At 43.5% G+C, this 23,045-nt stretch overlaps 1 protein-coding gene across 3 annotated transcripts; it reads right to left on the minus strand.

Moving 5' to 3' along the window:
* Nucleotides 1-7,462: 7,462 nt before the first annotated feature.
* Nucleotides 7,463-22,449, minus strand: LOC146342369 (C-type lectin-like). 3 transcript variants are annotated; one of them, XM_084808513.1, is made up of 6 exons: nucleotides 22,283-22,449; nucleotides 10,650-10,728; nucleotides 9,219-9,310; nucleotides 8,576-8,716; nucleotides 8,253-8,367; nucleotides 7,463-7,758 (listed from the first exon to the last, which is right to left on the minus strand). In XM_084808513.1, exons 1-6 carry the CDS (start codon nucleotides 22,361-22,363, stop codon nucleotides 7,691-7,693), a joined length of 576 nt encoding a protein of 191 aa, XP_084664639.1. In that variant the 5' UTR covers nucleotides 22,364-22,449; the 3' UTR covers nucleotides 7,463-7,690. The 3 variants fall into 3 exon arrangements, with proteins under 3 accessions (XP_084664639.1, XP_084664638.1, XP_084664640.1); XM_084808512.1 differs by lacking the exon at nucleotides 22,283-22,449 and adding an exon at nucleotides 11,919-12,170; XM_084808514.1 differs by lacking the exon at nucleotides 22,283-22,449 and adding an exon at nucleotides 19,833-20,000 and having other exon boundaries at nucleotides 7,467-7,758.
* Between the last annotated feature and the right edge of the window lie 596 nt (nucleotides 22,450-23,045).

The following is a 23,045-nucleotide window of genomic DNA, read 5'->3' on the forward strand; positions in this document are numbered from 1 at the left end:
TTTTGCCTCAACATTTTATATGTTAAAGCTAGCCTTTCCTCTTGTAACTCTGACCAATCTGGAGGGCTCACGTTTACCCTAAATTCCTTCTGTTGAGTTCTTTGCACACATTTCTGCAAAAAATTAAACATCTTCTTGTAACCTACAGCACCATAATGTAAACAAAAAATCATCTGCAACTCCTTATCTCTCTAGGCATCTGTTCAACCTCCTGCCCACTCCCTTTACCTCCTCTGCTTTTGTAGATTTACCAGCACTGAGGCTTGAACCTTTGAACTTTTGGCTCAGCATACTCACAGAAAGGAAACTAATCCCATAATGCCCAAAGTATATACAAAATTAAAAGGCAGTTCTGTTCCTTCACAGTATGCGAATCACGAGAGAAAGTTAGGGGCCTTTATCTCTCATTGAACATAATATCCCCCCCCCAAAAAAAATGAAATTACAAAAATAATTTGAATTACAAAAATGAAAGAATAAAAACACACTATCCCCACCCCAGTACACAGCTCTATTGCAAACTACACATTTATTGAGGGTTATTAGTATGTAGATAACCCTAACCCCACACTTACCTTACAGAGTTTCTTTAACCTTGACAGAAGTGATATTAGGATGCTCCCATAGGCTTTCAAATTTGAGGGTTTAAAATACTACCTTCTTAGGGTACAGAACTATAGAATCATAGTATGTCAGTCTTCAAAGGGACCTTCAATGTGTTTTAGTTCAGCCTTGGTTCAATGCAGGAAACTTGTGTCATATGCATATTTGTAATAACTATTCCATGATGTCCCTTATCCATGACAATGGCAAAAAGCGCAAAAGAAACACATGGCCCTGGAGAAGGGCTTTCCCATGGAGGCATGTGGTTCTTGAGAGAGAAGCAGATTTTTGGACTCTTTGTTTTCCACTTAATAAATAAGGCACTTAACACATACAAGTTGTATGTGAATTCTTACCCTTCTAAATAGTTTCTGATTTCTTTTGTATTGATCATGATATTTCTTCCTTTCTTTTGCCATTGAGTTTCTCATTTTCAATGTCAAGTTTGCCTGATCAGAGCACCATAGACTTCTCAAAATACAATTAAATTCAATAGACAAAAAAAACCACTTTTGGTTTAACATATGTAAAGGACTTTCCATATTCATTCAAGCTCCAAAATGCTGGGAAATTATGGCTGTTACAGACCACACCCTTAAAAGATGCATTATTTAGGCAATATGCATATGGTATAGTGTGGTAAAAGTGTACACCACAATGGTATCCTATGCTGAGATAGTTCCAGCTTCACCACTACCTTGGAGCTGGATGGCTGTCAGTGGGGAGTGGTGGGCCTAAGACCTAAGAACTAAGCTAAGATTAAGCTGTTCACTGGAAAAGACACATGGAGTCTATGCAATGGAAGCTATCATGCAACTGAAACTACTTTTCCATGTTACAAGTGCCCAAATGGCAACCAATACCGCCCATATAGAATGATGTGTTGCCAAGAGACTACAATTCTTTTTAGGATTCAGAATACAAAAAAATACACTAATGGGTGAAGACTAAAGATATAACTAAGCACAAGCAAAATAACGAAGCAGAAGAAAGCAAAAAGTTAGACAGCAAGATTATAAGCTTATGTCCCTATGGCTGCCAGGAATCCCATCAAAATATGGCAATGGACGTGACACCAAAAGCAGCCTCTGGTACGCAGCATTTTCCAAGATCAGCTTGCATTGAGATCCCATCCCTGAAGTGTCTCAGGGATTCATTCATTCATTCATTCATTCATTATATTTCTATACCACCCCATAGCTGAAGCTCTCTGGGCAGTAAGCAAAACCTAAAAACCATGAAAAGACATTATTTAAAGTATAAAACCATTCACCTAAGGACATAAAACAGATAGCACACTGTCAAGGTTCCCCTTATGACCTGGACCCTCTGAGCAACTCCTTAAGGATCTCTTGCCTCCTTAAGAGTCCTCCCTTCCTTCTTTTAAACTTTCCCGTCCCGGTAATGTGGGGTTTAGGCTGCCAACATGGGGTGATAGACACGCTAGACTAGACACAGGGTTTAACCATAATAGTTTATTTGTAAATTAAAGGAAGCAAATCACAAGTAAAGGTATTTACACAATAGAGCTGAGTGATAGAAAAGTAGGGGTGTACGAAACCCTGCTTACCTGGCTCCACCAGGTTCCGCTGGGCGGGGAGGCGCTCCATCCCTCCCCCCGGAATCCTCGCCGGCCGGCTCTGCTCCGCGGGGATTCCGCGGAGCCACCAGCCAGCTCCTCCAGCAGCCGGACATCTGGCCGCTGGCTAGCAGGGATGCAAATGGCGGCTGCCGTAGCCACCACCGTTTGCGTCCCTGTATTCAGCCGTGATAGGCTACATAAAGACTTACGTAGCCTATCACGTCTGGGTTAAAAAAAAACGTGTACACAAATGGCGGCGGCTACAGCCGCCGCCATTTGCGTTCCTTATTTTTGGCCGTCTTAGTCTACGTAAATATTTACGTAGACTAAGATGGTGAAAATAAGGGGGAACGCAAATAGCGTAGTGGGCGCTATTTGCGTTCCCCTTTATTTTCACCGTCTTAGTCTACGTAAATATTTACGTAGACTAAGACGGCCAAAAATAAGGAACGCAAATGGCGGCAGCCGTAGCCACCGCCATTTGCGAACGCTTTTTTTTTTTAACCCAGACGTGATAGGCTACGTAAGTCTTTACGTAGTCTATCATGTCTATGGGGGGGAAACAGACTGCAAATGGTGGCGGCAGCAGCCAATCGGAAGACCAGCCGCTGCCACCGCCACTGCCGAAGCTGCCGCTGGAGCCGCCGCCATCCGGAACATCCGCCCCAGGTAAGTCTTGTTCCAGGGGGGATCCGCAGGGGGCGGGGGGGTGGCATGCCGTTCTGCCACGGATTTCGGGGGGCTAATGCGCTGGCATTCGGCCTCAACAAGATCCATGGCGGAATTCTCTGACATCCCTATACAAATGGCCTTAAAAGAAAATAAAAGTTGCAAAACGCAAGTTCCTTTACCCTAGCTGTCCTTAAACTTTTCTAGGCTTCTTGTTCCTGCTTACTCTTCAGACTCTGCACTCACTTCAGCCTCTGGCTGTCTCTCTTGCTCTGGCTCTGGCTGCAGCCTGGTCTTTCTGATTCTTACTGGCTCTCTCCCTCTCTTTATATACCCTCCTCCCTCAAAAACAAAAGTACTGCCTCAAACCTGAAGAAATGAAACTTAAGTGGAGAAATGAAACTGACACTTAACCAGAGAAATGAAACTACTCCTCTGAGGGTTACCCCTCCCAACAGAAAACTCCAGGCCTCTAAACCTGACCTCCCCCCCCCCTTTGCCTCTGTAGGCCTCAACCTTCACGCACACCACAACAACAACATATATTTAAAACAGTTTAAAACAATCAGAGTCCATCCAGGACCTGATCAAATGACTCATTATATGCTGCCAAATGCCTGAGAGAAGAGGGCAGTTTTAACCTGGTGGCGAAAAGATGACAATGTTGGCAGGCCTCATCAGGGAGATCATTCCATAAATGGGGGGCCACCACCGAGAAGGCCTTCTCCCTTGTATAATATATACTATTACGCTCATATTTATTTATTTTTATTTATTTATTTATTTATTTCTATACCGCCCAATAGCCGAAGCTCTCTGGGCAGTTCACAAAAACTAAAACCAAACAACACACAATAAAACAATTTAAAATATATAGAACATTAAAACCACAATATAACAATTATTTATTTAGTTTAATATGTTTAATATTAATATGTTTAATATTAATTTAATATTAGTTTTAATATTAGTTTAATATTAATATTTAATATTAATATAAACTATTATTAATATTTTATTAATAAATATTAATATTTATATTAATATAAACTAATATTAATATAAACTAATATTAATTATAAACTAATATTTAATATTAGTTTAATATTAATATGTTAATCATATTAACCTCAGCTCTATTCTGAAGCTCTACTCCAATGACTCCAAGTATGCTTGGCAGTAAATCAACATAGATATGATGATCCTGGCTACTCTTACAACAAGTGACCAACCTTGAGATCTTGCCAGAGCCTTACTACTAGCCTCTCGATTTGTGCAGTCTCAAACAGATAATTGTCCCTGGGAAGAAGAAGCATAGCTAACCACCAAAAGCAACAGGCCCAACTGGAAGTCTAGGCACAGAAGAAGCCATTGTTGTACTTCACTAACTCCACGATATAACAGTTGTCTTCCATGTTTCCACTACAAACGATAAGATTTGGAAGGGACCATGAAGGTTCCCTGTTCCCTCTGAGCTTAGTTGCAATCCTCACAGTAGCTGGGGGGAACTGAATTCTCCCAGCAACAATATATTGTTCCCTGTTGTAATGCAAACCTTTTGTGGTGGCTCAGTCTTGAATGGGCAATTAAATCCTATTAGCTTTACAAAAGACCTGCTTCTGGTGGAGATGAAAACTGCTAGAACTGGTGTTGACATGGATCAACACAGTAGCCCGAATTTTTAGAGTCTCCTGGAGGGGGGTTGGCGGCTATGGAGACTTTCATGAGCACTTGCGTGTCAAAATTTACCACTACACTCCTGTCCACAACCACAGTGAACATGGGCAGTATCAACTAAAAGTGACAGGGAGGGCATAACATTTTAGGTACTTCCAGACAGAGGGCCCCTAGCACTACCAATCAGCAATTCTGTGTTATTATTGTTTTCCCTTATTGGATTTCCATGGTAACAAAATGATGGCAGAAGTGGTGGGAAAACATGAGAAGAGCTCACTTGGACCACTTGGAAAATTCCATGAACGAGGCAGGACAATGGCAACAGCCATAGGTCTTTTCAACCTGTGACTAGGGATGTACGAAAGTCACTTACCTTTTCGATGGGGTGATTCGCGGTGGGGGGTAGGTGCTCTGCACCTCCCCCCGAAATCCTAACCCGGCCGGCTCTGCTCCATGGACATTCCACAGAGCCGCCGGCTGGGGCCGCCCGTAGCCGGACATCTGGCCACTGGGCAGCCTGCAGGCAAAACAAACAAACAGCGTACGCAAATGGTGGCAGCTATGGTGGCCACCATTTGCGTTCCCTTTTTTTCGCTGTTTTAGCCTACGTAAATATTTACGTAAGCTATTATGGTGAAAGAAAAAAAAAAGAACGCAAATAGCGCCCACTACGTAGCCGCTGCCATTTGTGTACACTGGTGTGGGTTTTTTAGCTTGCCATGATAGGCTACATAAAAACTTACGTAGCCTATCATGGCCTCCACAGGGATTCAAATGGCATCCCTACTTTAGCCGTGATAGGCTATGTAATTATTTACGTAGCCTATCACAGCTATGATGAGGAAGCGAACAGCGGCCGCAGCGTGGCCGCCATTCACAAGTCAGCGCAGATGGCAGCAGGTAAGTGCTCCGTTTCACGCGCCTTTCATGGGGTGGGGGGTGGGGGCTACGTTCTGCCATGGATTTCAGGGGGCCGAATGCACTGGCATTCGGCCTCACTGAGATCCGTGGCGGAATTCTCTGATATCCCTACCTGTGACAGCTTAACCTTCCCTTTCTCATGTTGTGGTTCACGCTGGATAAGGACAGAGGGAAGGTCGGTTTGGGAAGAAGTTCTGGATCTCAAGATGCTAGATGAAGTGACGCCTTGCCACATACTGCTTATGTGTAGTGGAGGGGGATGGTTTGGGATGGGGACTGTGTTTGGCAGTGATTGGTTGACAGAGAAAGGCAGGGGTGGGGGAGACAGGGATAGGGAAGATGTTGCTGGGAAAGAAAGGGAAAGACATTGGAAAGGGGGAAAGCAATGGAGAGAAGGCAAGAGGAAAGACATACATATGACAGTGACCTGGTTCGCACAATTGCAGGGTGGTTAATAAGCCACTGGGGCTTCTTAACCACCCTGCACGTGCTGGTCATGTACCAGGGGGATTAGCATAATTACCCTCAGCAGCACAGCTTTTCATGTCACCGGCCAGGATGGCTTGTTCCATGGGTAACAACCCACCCAGAACCTTTCAACAGCCCATGGGTTCTGGGTGGCTTGTTACCCATGGCAACAAACCACCCTGTCCAGAGGGGTGTTTCCACCAGCGATTTACTCTGAGCCAGCGGTGTGTTGAGGTTGGTAGGGATACATGATGTCATGGCCATCCAGCAGCCATGCTGAAATTATCAGGGAAAAACTGTATTTCCTGATACTGCTTAAAGTCCGATTATTTTCCTTAAGTCGGGTTCTCCCCAGTGTAATTGCTGTGTGCCCCAACCCCGCACTGACCTCAGTACCAGGGGTGTGCCTTTCATCATGACCTCAGTCAAGGGGTGTTTCCTTCCATTGTGCTGAATGAGGCTTGCCCTCTGAATGCCCACAGAAATAACAGAGATCCCCCTCAATTGACATGGCACAGTTTAAAGCCCAATTCCCTAAGTGCGCTAAAGCACAACCTCAAAATTCCAATTCTCCTTTGTTTGTTTTATTGCCTTAGGAAGAAACTAATTCCACCCATCTTTATAGAGATCCTGTGCGTTAAAATGGGGGCTGGTTTCTGTCATTGTGTTCTCCCCCACACCCTCTTTCCCAGCGCAAGCATGTGTGTGTCTGCTCAGAAGTAATTCCCATTGTGCTCAATGAAGCTTGGTCCTGAAATGCAGGTGCATCTGGACTATCAAGGGGAAAGGAGAAAGGGGGCAAGTGGGGGAGCCTCTCTTATTGGTTGAGCAGCCCCTGCCAGTCAGATGACGTTCACTCCAACCCCCACCCCCACCAGGAAGTATATTCTGTGAAGAGATTTTTACTGCTGCGGAGAACCTGCTCGTGGAGCCCTGCGTGGACCAAATCACAACAAAGCTGATTCCTTTTTTAAAAATCTGGTATTCCTCCATTAGCTTCTCCTTCTGTTGTCATGGAAACATGTCCCTGGTTCACATGATAAGAGAAGCTGCACTGCCGAGGGTAATTATGCTAATCCCCACATGACTTATTTCCCCTGCCACAATTGTGACAGGCTGGTGAGAGAAACAGAGAAAGGAATGAGCAAGAAGGGAAGAGAGTAAGAGATGGGTGACACAGAGAGCATGCATCAAAGATGGGGATGAGGAGAAGAAGGTGCTGACTGTGCAGGTAGGAGGAGTTCAGGGGAGAGTCATGTGTGCATCTCTAAAGAACATTCATTGTGCAATAAAACAATCCCTAGGAAAGGCTTTGGTGGTGTTCACCAGATGCAAAGGGACTCATATGCCTTTCAAATGTGTGTAGAACAGGGCATTTGGGCAGGCACCGCTTGTCCTGCAGGGTTGAATGAAGCTGCATCTGCTGAAATTCTGTGTTCTGCACAATTGTTGAAGGTGCAGAACAAGGCCCTTGCTGTCCTCCTTTGCATCTGGTCACCCTGGAGGGGGATGTGTGAACTGAGAATGAACACACCAGGAAATATATGCATCAGAAAGAGTTTATTAAGATTACACTGCGCTGCAACCATGAAAAAAGGTTCAGGAGAAGAGAGAGGCCAAACAGGCAAGTCTTTAGAGATGGTATTTTGAAGGGGATGGAACAGAGCTGGCTTTTCATTTTGCATGATGGGAAAGAAGGTAATGACATTAGAGATGAGACATCCACCAAATCGGTATCCCAGTAGGCACAGTCGGGAGCTGTATTCGTCTCTAGAGTTCATGCTTGCAGATGTAGGTGTTGAGTTTCTTGCACTGAGCATCGTTCCACTGTATAAAACCTAAAATGGAAAGAGGTACCAAACATTACATATACTTTATTCCTCTTACTCGTACAAATGGGTGTGGTCTAGAGCAAAAAATGATAGAAGTTTTTTTAAAAAAACAATACAGATGTAATTTTGTTTACTGATCTCATGGTCTTTACATCCTTTTGTCAAGACTTTCCCCATTGTTCTGCATCTGGGCCTTACAATTCCTCATAGAAAATGAAGTACATAATTCAGAGTATAGCTTGGTAGCCAGGAAAAAATGATAGTTATAGCAGGCAATTAATTCATGCAGTTTGGCGGTAGCCAAAGTCTTCTGGCTTATGGTCTATCTCAGACGTGGCCCTAACAGCTGAAGAAGTAAAGCGCTACTGTTCTGGTCCATAGAGTAACTGATGTGTGAAGCTGGCCTGAAACTGGCTGGGAAAAGTTGAAAACTCAGGGAGACCTAGGTGTCCCTAAGATGTCCTTATCCTTCCTCAGCCCCTGAGAATGGGCTCGCTAACCTGTGGAAAGTCGAAGTTCCACACAGTGTTCATCATTGTGATAGTTGTCTGGCTGGTGGCTCATCCAGGACTTGTAGTTGTAGGTCGATTCATCAGCCCACCTCCATCTCCTGGTCTGTGGAAATGAGACAGAACAGATCACGTGGTTAAGGAAATGAGGAGCCCAGTGAATCGTTGTAATTAACTGTGATGGAGAAGAATCGGAGGTCTCCTATGGAAAATAATGGGAGAAGTAGAATGTGAGGTTCAGGCCAGAATAGCTTTATTGAAGAACCATCAATCAGTGATGATAACTGGGAATGGAGCGGGCAAGAGCGGCTCACCTGACGGACATCATGGAGCCCAATCCAGACGTCACTTCGTTCTTGTTGGTAAGTGGAGATGTGTTCGGCCACCAGAAGAGTCTCTGCCTTGGTGAGGACCGAGGCGAGATGGGCCCCATGGCCATAGCTCTGGCACTCAATCTGAGAAAGGACAGGAAGGAAAAAGGAGCATTGTCCCTCTTCTAGTATTTCACCGAGAACAGGATGGGTGCAGCGTTGGAAGTTTCCAAAACTGGAGTTAAACTTTGTGGAATGTCCAACTTCTGTCAATTGCTTCTGAAATGTTATTTGAAGGAAACGTTTAAGAAATGCAACTCTTACTGGTGGATTGTAAGGTGATATTACAATGAATTCCATATTTTTACAGGGAAGTTGGTTTGTTTTACAACGCAAAATTCAGGAGCATTTTCATTTGACATATTAAAAATGTTTCAGATTAGGAGAGTATGCATTTCAGTGTTTGGAAAGGAAATTTAAGATTGAGGGATTGTCTTGGGAATTTTCAATTCATTTCAAGCTCTGTAACCCAGGTTAGCCGCATTCTGAACAATTGCTTCATTTCTTTCTGTACTCTGGCAACCATGCAGCTAACTTGCATATCATACATTATATCCCAACTGGGTTGGTGAGAAGCCTTTCTTACCTCAGCCTCTTGCCATGTCAACTTGTTATCAAAATATGCATAGCAGTTGCCCTGGTTCTGCAGCCATTCCCGGGCACAGGTGTCGGCCTCAGCTGCGTAGAGAGGGGAAGATGAGGAACAAGTAAAACAAAAGAGGACAGAGTAGTAAGATGACTGTTTTCATTTGTGCTCTTCAAAATTCCACTTTGCCATCAGAGGCGTGGATTTACATTCTGTGAAATTCCTGCACTTTTTTGTACATTTGTGGTTGACCTATGGTGGAATTGTTTAGCTTGCAAGCATGGCAATGATGGTGTAGCCACTCTACAAATGTAGGAAAATTCAAAGCAAAAATCTTCCATTCGGTGGACACCCCATCAACATGAAAACAGTTTGCCTGCTGTTCTACCAACCATTTTCTCAAGCAGCCCTCCCAGGATGTCCTGAGAAGAGCTGGTGGAGTCTATATATCATTTTGGACCACTTTCTTAATTTTGGTTTCACTCTATGGGTTTTGTGTGTGTGCGGGAGACTATGGGTTGTATCCAATGTTAGTCCTCAGAGTAGACTCATTGAAATGAATTGGACTTGTTAGTCATGACTAACTAAAGCCCCATTCATTTCAATGGGTCTACTCTGAATAAGACTAACATTGGATACTAGACAGTACTGGCAAATGTTTCAAGGAGCACAATACCTTGCCTGCTTCTAAAAGGAGAGCATAGAGCATTTACTTGTATATATATCTGCTCAAGGGTAGGCATTCCTGACTACCTTCTAAAACAGCAAGCTTGTATCCCTAACCAGAAGCAAATCTGTTCATGAATAAACAGGGTTCCTATGTGCTGGATACATTTTAGGATAATGAGGGATATTTTGCCCTCCTCATCATAGAATAATATCTACTGCTGAGAGCACAGACACATATGATGCTGCCTTATCATGAGTCGGATGACTGCTTTCTCTTCTAATACAGTATTATCTACTCTAATGGGCAACAGTTCTCTGGGGCCTCATGAAGAAATCTTCCCTCTTAGCCAATCCTTTTAACCAGATTTGTCAGGAATTTAATCTGGAATTTTCTGCAAGAAAATCATGTGAATGAAAAGAACTTTTATTCCCAATTTATTTACCACTCTGTCTCTAGGTGCAGTGGGGTTGTATAATATGATTCTGCTGAGGAAGTGTACATTATTTTGAGACCAGTTCATGCAGGCTTAGTTTAAACCAACCTACTCCTTTGTTCTAATGAGCAATAGCCTTAGCTGGGTCACCATCACTTGAAAATCTAACAGGTACTTTTGTTTGAACTACTGTTCAATCCTCTTGAAGATTTCTGGGTAATTCTCAGTTCCAGAGTCTGTTTAAAAGACTAGATTGTATATGGAGACAATTATTCAACTGAGGTCTTTTATTAACTGTGAATACAATGTGGATATTTAAGAGGCTCACCTCCCAGGAAAGGATTGGAGAACAGGATTCCAAGAAGGCAGAGTGAGAAATATGTGAAGAGTCCCATCTTCTGCTTGACCTTTGAGGAAGAAATGTACAGTAAAGTTAAGGGATACATTCATTGATTGCCATTCATCAGTGTGGTGTAGAAAGGAAGGAAGGGTGTTTTTCCCTCCCACAATCACAATTCTGTATTTTTGCTCCATTATTTGAACTTCGAAGAACTGGGAAGATTTGATAAAGAAGATAACATGTCCAGTGGAATAGCTGTGTTAAATTGTCACAGCAAAAACTACAAAGAGTTCCCTGGTACCTAAACCACAATCAAATTAATAATGGCATAAGCTTCTGTGGACTAGAGAAGTGAATTATAGTCCACAAATCTTGTGGTGGTATAAATTTGTTAGTCTTTAAGGTGCCACAGGACCCTTCATTGTTTTTACTGAAGTTTAAAGTTGGTCAGTGTTGTGGAAGTCATGATAACTAACTTGATTTCAATGGGTATACTCTCAGCATGAATGCCTAGATCCAACCCATTGATTATAATTGAGCATTATCAGCAATCTCAAGTTCTTCCTGTTAGAAAGAATTTACAGTAATTTCATCTTATGTATCTTTGAGCTTCTTTTGGATACAAACTGGAAGGGAAAGCCGTCTCTATGTTTCATTTCCATTTTTATTTTCAAGGCAATATTATGAATGTAATGCAGCAAGGAGGGAACTAGCATGTGCTGACAATGATGCATACATCCATACATTATACAGCAGCAAACCTTGGTAAGCCCTTCTGTGTTTGCACCCAGGAAGGAGCTTCAGTCAATCTGAGCTCCCTGAAATGCATACCTTTATAACAGAAGTGTTTGTCTGTCACATTCAGACTTTACATGTAAAAGTGTACACGGAAGAAACATTATATATTAAGAGGTCTTCAAGCCCCAACGTTGAGTGTTTTCCAACCCACCAATTAACTGGAGGTCAAATTTCCATCTGCAAATGGATCGAGTGATTAAGGTTTGCCATGCAAGTTCCTTATCAATTCCCATTTTATCTTCTCTGTCAGGTCAGTGAGCAGTTTGTTTCATGATAGGGTTATAAACCATTGTTTCCCTTTCATTGATTTAAGACTTCCTACTCTGTTTCCCACAAGTCCTTGTTCACAAACCCATCACCTTATCTCAAGGCCTTTGAAAACAATTCATTCTGCACCATCTTCAGAGCTTGCAGGAACCTTTGAATCGAGACTTAGGACTCATCTCTTCCGTCACCCACCTTGCGATGCTCTTCTTCTGGATGGACAGATGTGGTGGATAGCAGAGCTGGAAGCTTCTCTGATGGTGTCTTGCTCTCTAGACGACTGCTATATGGATCCCAGGCAGCCATGGGGCAATACCAAGATGTGCTAAATGCTTCAAGGAAATCCTGGTCCACCATCTTCAGTTTTGCATAAACTAGGGCCAAACTGGTGGAAAGCAGCTCATATCACCAGTCATCAGTGTTGCCGAAAGGGCATGTCTTGATGCCCTTTATTTAGGTGGGGAAATGCATGTTGAAAAAAACAGCACTTTGAAAAATCTGTATCTTTAAGAGGGGAGTGTGAAGGAACTACATTTGTAATCAACTATGAAAGTACTTGCTCATCTTCCTTATTCCACTGGCTGTAAATACCATAGAGAGCTTGATCCTACCCCAAGACTTCACTATCCTTCCTCAAGATGCCGTTTTCTTGTGAAGCCCTTACGTAATATTCTCCCAAGAGTTCATTTGCAGCCAGAACAAAGTACATGCTATTTCATTTGCACATATTCACCCCTTGTAACCTTCCCTCTCCCCTCAGTTTTCTTTCTCCACAATTCACCTTTACATTGGATGTTCCTTAGGGTGGGAAACATTTTGTTGGCACAGAGTGCAAACATATTTAACCCAGTAGTCTTCCTCTCATTCTTATGATCCCTGATTTCCTCAGAGGAGTTGGGGGAGATGGGGAAATCCAAGTTTATACAATGAGGGAGGAACAGGGGTGTGTCTTTTTTAGCCCAGTTTGTCCCCATTGGGACAACAGAATTACATATAATTAACTCTTGAAAGTTTTTAAGTCATTTCATAGTAGCATAGTGAAACTAGCACACGTATTATAACTTACTGCCATATAAATCTCCCTAGCAATGAGGGAACCCACTCAGGCAAGAACATGTGATAAGATCCATAAACAGGCTTATTTTATGTGAAACCTCATGCCAGGATTCCTCACATCTGTTACAGGGGAAAGAAAGGATTCCAGATTAAATTTCCTAAGGACTCTGGACCTCACACAGAATCTGGGGCCAATTCATATGGGGAAGCAACCTTGTGGCAGCCATTTTAAATCAAAAAGATCAAATGAGCTCTTTGAAGTGAGCCTTTTTGTGTGAAATTGCTAAACGTGGTGGGCCTTCAGTTTTCACAGTGTTATCATGACACCTTCCCTTTTGTAGCATTGCAGTAAACATCGAAGGTTCAACATGAGGAGTGGCTTATACACAAATGGCTCCTCATACATAGTTATCCATAACTGTTATAAACCAACCCAGGCTGAATTCCCTGCAGGGCACACAACTGGGCCAGCCTGTGACAGCACAGCTGGGTGCCCACTTGTAGGCTGACTAAATAATTTGGTTGCCATAGGCACAAAGGTTTGAATAAATCAGGCCTCACAGAACATTGGTGGCATAGTGGCCAATTAAAAAATAAGAAATGTTTAACCAAGTAGGGAATCAGTTGTCAAAAGTCTCCTCAGTAAGGCAGCCATTGCTGTGTTCCCCTTTTTTCCGTTCCCTTGATTTTCTAGTAGCTGTGGCTGTTGTCCTATGATGTGACCAGAGGCTACAGACACAAATATTCATACGCAGCTATTCTATGTTGAGAAAGAATCATGTAGACGACATCAAGGCCTGAGTGATGGTTTGTGAAACCACTCTGTCTTCTTCAGGAGGTGTCAAAGGAGTCCCCTGAGGCCTACAGATTTCCTGATGGCCTTGAAGGGAGAGCTAAAATAGGAGGAGGGAGGATATTTCGCTTCAAGAACAATATTTGCATATATATTTAGTTCTTTGACAGGTCATCCTTCAGCTATCTGCTGGGCTTGGTGCATTTCACTCTCTTTTGCCTTGATTCATGCTCTATAGGAGCCCTATTCAATTGTTCAGAAACCCAAAGCATATAGAAGAGATGGGGATACGTGCTCACCCACCCACCCACCCCATGTTGATGAGAATAGGCTGAGGAGAGGCTATCACTGTGTTTTGCAATTGCAAATCAAAATTTGTACTTCAGCACATGCACAGGTATATTTAAAATTACATCTAGCCACCACCTTGTTGATTCCATCATACCCACTCACCCCTTCCCATCAGACACCTCCTCAAGAACAAGAGGGTAGGGCTCAGTGAAGCAGAGGGATCTATGGGAAACCCAGATCCATTTCCTTTCTTGGCCATGAAAGTCACTAGGGTAGCCTGTTGGACATTCAAGCCCTATTCGTATTAACATTATGGACTTAAACTGGTTATCTCCTCTCCTCAAGGAACACGGATAACTGCAATTTCCTGAGGGGAAAGACTAAGAACATCTAAGGTTGCGATCCTAAACACAGTTACTGGCGAGCAAGCCCCACTGAACACAGTGGCATTTACTTCTGAGCAAACATGCATAGAATTGAACTGGAACCTCTCAAATTTGGACTTCTCAGAACTCTCATACTTCAACTCAGTGCCAATTAAAGACATTTTGTTGCCTGAAGTGGAGCCCAAATAGTGCCCCCTCCCCCTGTTAAGGCCAAAATTTTAAGAAGTCTTGGTTCATCATTCAGACATCAGTTCCTGCTGTCACGTATTCTGACCACTACTACCCCTGTGATGCCGCCTGAAGTAGCTCATGCCACCCTGTTGCATGGCAGGGCCAGCCCTACTTCAGAATTCCTAGGATTTGGGAAGCGGGGAAAGCCATGATGGGCAAGCGTTATAAAACAGATAACAGTTTGTTATGTACATATGTCCTTTCACACCCTAACCTTTCTTCAAAGATGGTTTTGAAAATAAAATGAACCCAGGTATGGCACAGTATGGTCCCTTGAGTAAGAGCAGAATGGAACTTGGACACCAGAAGAATCTCAGTTGGCTAAGATTTCCTCTTTTGGACAGTTAGCAACCCATGTTGCTCACCTATGAACCCCGCAGACATTTCTAAATTAATTAATTTATTAATTTATTTATTTATTTATTACACTTGTATACCAATGAATATAATAAAATTCCTCAGCGGTTCACAATAAAAATTTAATACATTTAAATATGGTAAGTGGTATAGAAATCATTAAATACATAAATGCAATAATAAATGTTATGCTAAGTACTGAAATCAGTGAGTTCCATGAGTGATGATAATGGACGTTGCTATCATCCATCATATATTTTGGCCTTGGTGAAAGACAGAATAACATCTCCATTAGGACACTTGAGGCCCTGCATGACCCAAGCAGAACTGCATATGTGCCACCTGTCTGGCATCTGGCCCCATTGTGTTTCTTTATTTCTCTGCGTTCTTTATTCCTCAGTATTCTCTACACTTGCAAATTTCAGACCTTGCTCAAGAAGCACCTATGAAGGGATATTTTATGCTGACTTTTAGCTTTCCTGTTTAAACCAGGTGGAAGAAAAAATGAATAGACAGTTCTATTTTGTTTAAGTTTTTACCTGCTCTGAACACCTTTTAAAGGTGTTTGAAACCCTATTGTGTCAGAACTGAATTGAAAGGAAAAGGCAATTTTTACCTCAAAAGGACAGACACAGGGAAAAGGCTGACATGCCTATGTGATGGCTGTTGTCACCTCAGAGAGGCCTTTGTTTAAGACCATCACCAAGAGCCTCCTATCGAGCTCCCACCTGGAAAATCTGCCCCAGGAGGGGACCAGAGATATTAATGCAAAAAAAAAAAAAAAACCCCAAAAAACCACCACCCCAATCTCCTTCTCCCTCCCCTCACCTCAGGAGGAGAAAGAAAAGTCATTTTCTTTTTCTTCTCTCCCTGACTGGCACACTGAAACCCATTTCCCAGATCCCATGGGCCATCTTGAAGTGAGAATTTGCCTTGTTTTATTTTAATTACTGAATCCTGAGAAGAGGGATAAAAAGAGCACCCTAAATCCCAAGGTTTTTGGAGGAGTTTTTCCAACCAGGAAGGGCCCTCAGATCTGCTGCTCAGAAGAGCAACCCCTCCCATTCCTTTTCTATTTCTCTCCTTCCTGAAGGGGCCAAGGTATTTTGTTTCCTAAATCAGAGAGAAAGATGACACTTCTCCCATTCCATGTACAAAAATGATCTGGACTGGCAAATGATGATGGGACCACATCCTCCATTGCAACTGAAGGCCACAGGTTAACTTAGGTGGCACAGAGCAAGCTGCATGGCACACAAGTCCTTCCTCCAGCCCCTTGCTGTCACCTCCCAGCATCTGCTGCATGAGGCAACTGTCTCATTCTGCCTAATGGTAGCGCCAGCCCTACCCCTTCTCATCCCAGAAAAGCCCAACAGACCTTCAAGCACTCACAATTCAGCAGATACAGAAAGGTCAGACTTTGTACTAACTCGTATTTTTCCTTCTAATTGACTCATAAACCCATTAGCCCCTTTTCTCTGTTTTTCTAAATATTCCACCCCATCCTTGGCTTTGGGGCTCTTTGTTGCTCTTTTAAGCTGCACCATCTACTTTCTTCCTAAACCCCTTCATTTGCGCTACTTCCCCCTCCCTCCAAAGCACTCTTACATTTTCCCAGAACTGTTTGACCCCCATGTAAATCATCCCAGGCTGAAACATTTACCCCCACCCCACGTCTCCATAATAAGCTACACACACACACACACACACACACACACATTTTGCTAGAAAGGCACTCATGCTTTTGGGTAGCATTTGCTTTCCCCTTCAAGGGCCAGTTTTCATTTATCTTTTTTTAAACTCATTTCCTTTTAAAATGCCACACATCCATCACCCCATTTGAAAACATGGACACACACACACATACACACACACACTTTTCCTATGTATCCTATTGCACCTTGTTTTACTACTGATTTTTAAATGCACGTTATCTTTTAGCGTTCTCATTATGAATGTCTTTTGGATATATGATTTGGATATATGATTTTGGATATATGATATGGGAGCCGGGAGATCCGGGTTCTAGTCCCCACTTGGCCATGGAAGCTCATGGGTGACTTTGGGCCAGTCACAGACTCTCAGCCCAACCTACCTCACAGGGTTGTTGTTGTGAGGATACAACGGAGAGGAGGAGGATAATGTAAGCCGCCTTGGGTTCCTTGCAAGAGGAAAAAAGGCAGGATATAAATGCAATAATAAATAAAATAAATAAATGATTCTAATTCCCCTGATGTATGTATGGTTCTAATTCCTCTGATGTGTGATTTAAATTAATTTTAAATTCTTATTTCTTTTACATTCTTATTTAATAAAACAAATAATTGTTTTCAAGGACCTTGTCTGTGGTCCCCAAGTCCCTCAAGTCCCAGGTCTTCCTAAGCACCCAGAGTTTGATACCAAAAGATCCCTCATGTGTGTGCTCGATTTGTGCACACATCCATGTAAATTAAAAGCATGCATCTTAACACTTTGCTGGCAATTATTCAGTTCCAAACAACTGAAATCCATTTTAGAATGTAATGCTTGAAGTCCCGCATGCTCAATGGCCATGAAATACTGATTCACGATTGGGACCAGAAAACCAGGAGGAATGAGGGAATAGAATGGAGTAGCTTGAACAGAAGCACTCCACACTACAATATTTTGTTGCATGTCCCACTTGTTGTAGTCATCATCATCAATATCATCATCAATATCCATTCTGCTTAAGACCCAGCCTATTGAACAGAGGAGAAAGTTTGAAATCCAGCTTTCAACTGTAGATACTTCTCAGTTGCACTCAATTGTAGGCACTTCATTGTCCATTGACCTTCGTTCCCCATTTGTAAAATGGATATAATTGATGCCTAGCTGTTGTTAAGATGCTTATTTCTCAGTTAGATGCACCACTGGTTTTACCCAATATCAGGAGCTCTGGGGTTGCAAGAGGACCCAAGTGGTCTGAGACTGGGATATCACCTAGAGAGCCACTTGGGACTGTGTGACCTCACATACAGTAGCCAACAGGGATGTGCAAGATTGACTCTTGAATATATTTGTTATTTATTTTATTTTTATAAATGAAATAAATACCAAAATTACCAACAACCTAATCAATACTTCAGTGTCCCAACAGTACAATATTCTGACAAGGACGCCACAATAACAAAGAGAGAAGAAAAAAGAGGGGGAAAAAGAGGAAAAAGGGGGGGAAAGGAAGGAGGAAAGGAAGGGAAGGGGAAAAAATTCCTTCCCCTTCCCTTCCCTCCCCCTTAAATAATTGAGTTTAAACTTCAACACCCCCTGGCCTCAAATGCCATTCTATTTTAAAAACTGTATCTATAACCTTAACAATCTTACAGTTTAATAAACAGCCTTACATTTCTATATCATATCATCAATCCTATCAAAGAAACAGGTCTACAATTCATTCCCAAAAGCCTATATTATTAGTAGTACTAATACTAATACTAATACTAATAATAATAAATATATAGTATTATATAATAATAAAACTTAATATAAACCTTCAACCATCAGTAATATATTTTATACTAGATATATTATCTATTTTAAAATAAAAAATATTTAAAAAGCAAGAAAAAATAAAAGATGAATGAGAGTAAACCAATATAAATATAATCATTTATCTTCTGAATTAGCCTGGATCATGTAGACTAAACACAAACAGTTAACAAAGCTTGTTTAAAGATTCCAGTTCATGGGGTTGTAACAGAATTCTCATGCATTTTTACATTAAGCCATACCTCCGCCATGTCATGATTTAGAAATCATGAAATTATTAGACTTCCGGCTGGGACCCATGTCGCTCTGGCAGCTTCCCACAGATCTCCGTGGGAGCTTCTCAAACAGCTTTTTAAAAGGTTGAAAAACCGTTTCATCTCCCCCCTGGAATTGAAAGGGGGGGCAAGGCATGCTCTGGACAACACCTTGGAGAAAAGTAACCCCCACAAGATAGTGGGGGGGGCTGGATTCCAGGATTATCTTCCCAGAGCTTTACCAATGCAAAAAGCTGTACTGAGTCTCCTATTTTATAGGAGAAAAAGGGCTGACGTGTTCCATAATAATATATGCTTTAAGAAATATCAACAACCTCTGAGGGATGATTTAAGAAATGTTAACAATATTTGAGAACATCTGAGGACCTGTAAGATCTGTTTGAGGTAAACATGTCTGCGCCGAGGAGAAGAAGGGAGCTGGCATCTACTCCCCCCACATCCTCTGTGTCAAAAGTGTCGAAAACAGAAGATATAGGGGAATTATTTACTCTGATAAAGAATGTATCTTCGCAATTTACGGAACAAGTCCAAAGGTTGGATTTAATCCAAAATTCCATCACTGCCCTGCAAGGAGCTGTAGATTTAATTAATGCATCATGGCAAAAAATGGAGATGAAAATTAATGAGCTTGAAGACCAAGTGGCAGGAAATGAAACTACGACACAAATTTGTTTTAAAAATATCTCTGAGAGAATCTCTCAACTAGAGGCCTTCATGAAAAGATCCAATGTACGTATTATTGGGATTAAAAATCTGCCTAATGATGTAAAATTGCCTATTTTTGTGGATAAACTTTTGCATGACATACTCCCTATTCCATCTGATTATTTACTTGATAATGAGCAGGATTTCGTGTGCCAAATGCTAAAGGGACTGATTACACAATCATAGCTCAATTTGCAAAAGTCTCCACAAAGCATTATATCCTGCATTCAGCAAGGGAGGCTGGAAGCCTCTCCTGGAAACAAGATAATGTTATTTCTAGACTACATCAAAGAGGTGGCGAATAAAAGAAGGCAATTTATCAAAGCAAAGAACATGACAAAACAAATGAACTTACAATATTACTTAAAATATCCTGCTACACTTTGTATTGTGTCTGAAGGTCAGATGAAGAAACAAGATTGACTCTTGTGATTGGCAGGCAACATGGGGCTTCTAAGTTGGCCATACTTGGTTTAAATGACTGTAGAGATGTACGAAAGTCACTAACCTTTCATGGATTATGTTTATGGTGGGAGGGGAGGCGTTCCGTCCCTCCCCCTGGAATCCTTGATAGGGGGGGAGGTGCTCCGTTCCTCCCCCCCGGAATCCTCCGCAGCCGGCTGTGCTCCACGGCAGCTCTGTAGAGCAGCCGGCCAGGCCCAGCCAGCCCAGAGCCGTCCACAGCCGGATTTCCGGCCTCAGAGGGCTCTGGGGAAAAGGGGGGAAAAAACCGCATACGCAAATTGCGGCGGCTACAGCCGCCACCATTTGTGTTCCTTAGTTTGGGCTGTCTTAGTCTACATAAATATTTACGTAGACTAAGACAGCGAAAATAAGGTAGGGATGTACGAAAGTCACTTACCTTTTCGAAGGGTGACATTCGTGGTGGGGGGAGTCGCTCCTGTGGGGGGGCAGACTGTTCTGCCACTGATTTCGGGGGGCCGAATGCACTGGCATTTGGCCTCCCCGAGATCCGTGGCGGAATTCTCTGACATCCCTAAAATAAGGGGAACGCAAATAGCATAGCTGACGCATAGCATAGCTTAGCATAGCATAGCATAGCATAGCTTAGCTCCCAAACTAAGGAACGCAAATGGCGGCGGCCGTAGCTGCTGCCATTTGCAGTTTTTTGTTCGTTTTTTTACCCAGTCGTTTTAGGCTACGTAAAAACTTACGTAGCCTATCACGTCTCTGTAAAAAAAAAAAAAAACTGCGAATGGCAGTGGCGGCAGCCGGTCGGAAGACCGGCAGCCGGTCGGAAGACCAGCAGCCGGAGCCGCTGCCGGAGCCGCCGTCACCTGGAAGGTAAGTCTCATCCCGGGGGGGATCCGTGGGGGGGCGGGGGGGCAGGCCGTTCCGCCACAGATTTCAGGGGGCCGAATGCACTAGCATTCGGCCTCACCGTGATCCGTGGCGGAATTCTCTGCCACCCCTATAAATGAGAGGCTTCTTTGTATCCTGCACTTCTAGCCCCAGCAACTAATCAGAGACCCTGGGTTGGAAAATATGCATAGTCTATGTGTATGGGTGTTCCTGACATCTAACCCAGTGACTCTTATGCTCTCTTTCCTCTGTCTTTACATGGGTATTCTCATGTGAGCCAAGAAAACAGACCCTGTTGCTTACCTAAATATCTTCTAGATCAACGTCCTGGTTTCAATCCCCTTTGTGGGAGCTCGGACATTTTGGGGCACATGCCCTGGTGTGCCTTTTTTAACAACACCCACGGATGGTGTGATAAAAGTCCTTGTCTGGAAGCACTCTTTGTGAGTGGAGATGGGTCAAAGAAGAGTCAAACAACAAGGCTTGGGTTGAAAATTGGGCCAGGTTTATTAAAAATATCTTCAAAGGGATACCTAGGACAGTCAGCTGACTGTGCCAGCGACTAGCTGACACTTCTTGGGTGAAAACACACCCAGCCTGAGGGGTGGCGTCGATCTCGCCACCCCTCCGGACTGCCCCCTCTGGGGGAGGTAGACCTTCCGGTGTCACCCCCAACCCGGTGGTGCACAACACCTGGGTGAGCGAGGAGGGTTGGTCTCCCAGGCAACCCTTATCCCCCTGCCAAGCTGCACAACGAGTTCGGGGGGCCTCAGGGGACCTGTCACCATAAGGTGCCTCTGCATGCACACCATCCCTAATCTCTTTCTGCTTTTGCCCGTCCCAGCCGCAATCTGAAAAGTGACCTATGAGAGATTGGACCATATTCGCCTACTGGATGCACCCTAGCCCCAATAACAGTGTGAAGTAGGCAAAAAGACACAGAGTAAAAAGCCAGTTGAACTGTGAGCCAAAAATTCCTACATGGCTCCCAAAAGGGCAACCGGTATAAACCCACACTGCTCAAGGGATGGCGGGAGGGAGCCGCGAGAGCGAGAGAGCTGGTTTGGGAGGGGCGCAGATCTTAAGAGGGCTCAGGGGACCCCTCCCCTGCCTGGTGGTGCCATGGGGGGCACCCAGTAGGCAGCGGCCACCTCTTCTCACCCCACCTGCCCACAACGCCCCCCCCCCTTTTGCCAGACAAGCTGGTGCCGGGGTTAGAGCATTTCTCACTGGAAAAGTGCATCTTCTGTGAAGATGCAATGGGTGCACTAGCAGAGGTTTGGATCCTCTACCACAATGCAGTAACAAATCTTGTATGGTCCTTGTGGCACTGAAGCTTCAATGTATATGTGAAGGAAAAGGAAGACATGCCCTGGATGGTATTATGCTCTGTAACAAGGAAGTAACAGAGAGAGCGACAAAGAGAAAGGAAGAAGGGGAAGAGAGAAGGAAAAGGAGTTCTTTTCTCTTTTTCTCTCACTATCATCTATAAAAACAGGTGAGGGGTGGAGAGAAAGAGAAATGTATGTGATAGTGGGAATGGTGAAGATGAGAAGAGAAAAAGAAATGAGTGACAGAGACAGCATGCATCAGGAAGGGAGGGGTGGAGAGTAGGGATGTACGAAAGTCACTTACCTTTTCGATGGGGTGATTCGCGGTGGGGGGTAGGCGCTCCGCACCTCCCCCCAAAATCCTAACCCGGCTGCAGCTAGACATCTGGCCCCTGGGCAACCTGCAGGCAAAACAAACAAACAGCGTACGCAAATGGCGACGGCTACGCTATTTGCGTTCCCCTTTTTCTCGCCGTAATAGCTTACGTAAATATTTACGTAGGCTAAAACAGCGAAAAAAGGGAACGCAAATGGCAGCCTCCATAGCCACTGCCATTTGTGTATGCTGTTGTTGTTTTTTTAGCTTGCCGTGATAGGCTACATAAATACTTACATAGCCTATCACGGCCTCCGCAGGGATGCAAATGGTGTCCCTGCATTAGCCGTGATAGGCTACGTGATTATTTATGTAGCCTATCACAGCTATGATGAGGAAGCAAATGGCGGCCATTTCCGTTTCGTGCTCCTTTCGTGCTCCAAGTGCTCCGTTTCGTGCGCCTTTCGTGGGGGGGAGCGGGGGTTCATTCCGCCACAGATTTGGGGGGGCCGAATGCACTGACATTCGGCCTCACCGAGATCCGTGGTGGAATTCTCTGACATCCCTAGTAGAGAGACACTTTTCGGTGATTGCGTAGCTAGGTGAACAGTTGTACGTACACCTTTAGTAGCAAACAGCAGCAAAGGAAGTTCTCAAGCAAGTAGACTGAATCAAGTTCAGTTGATTGCAATGGTAATTAGAACATAAGAACAATAGGAGAGACCTGCTGGATCAGACCAAGGGTCCTTCT

The sequence above is a fragment of the Heloderma suspectum genome, chromosome 6 (assembly GCF_057233095.1).
Source record: "Heloderma suspectum isolate Gila_16-S chromosome 6, 16-S_ref, whole genome shotgun sequence".
Taxonomy (NCBI): Eukaryota; Metazoa; Chordata; class Lepidosauria; order Squamata; family Helodermatidae; genus Heloderma; species Heloderma suspectum.

Excerpts from the sequence above, each read along its gene's own strand:
- LOC146342369 (XM_084808512.1), bottom strand. The coding sequence starts at position 12,080 with ATGGTGGACCAGGATTTCCTTGAAGCATTTAGCACATCTTGGTATTGC. Across the intron at positions 8,717-9,218 it reads TGACATGGCAAGAGGCTGAG|ATTGAGTGCCAGAGCTATGG; the intron begins GTAAGAAAGGCT and ends GTCCTTTCTCAG. Across the intron at positions 7,759-8,252 it reads GGAACTTCGACTTTCCACAG|GTTTTATACAGTGGAACGAT; the intron begins GTTAGCGAGCCC and ends TTTCCATTTTAG.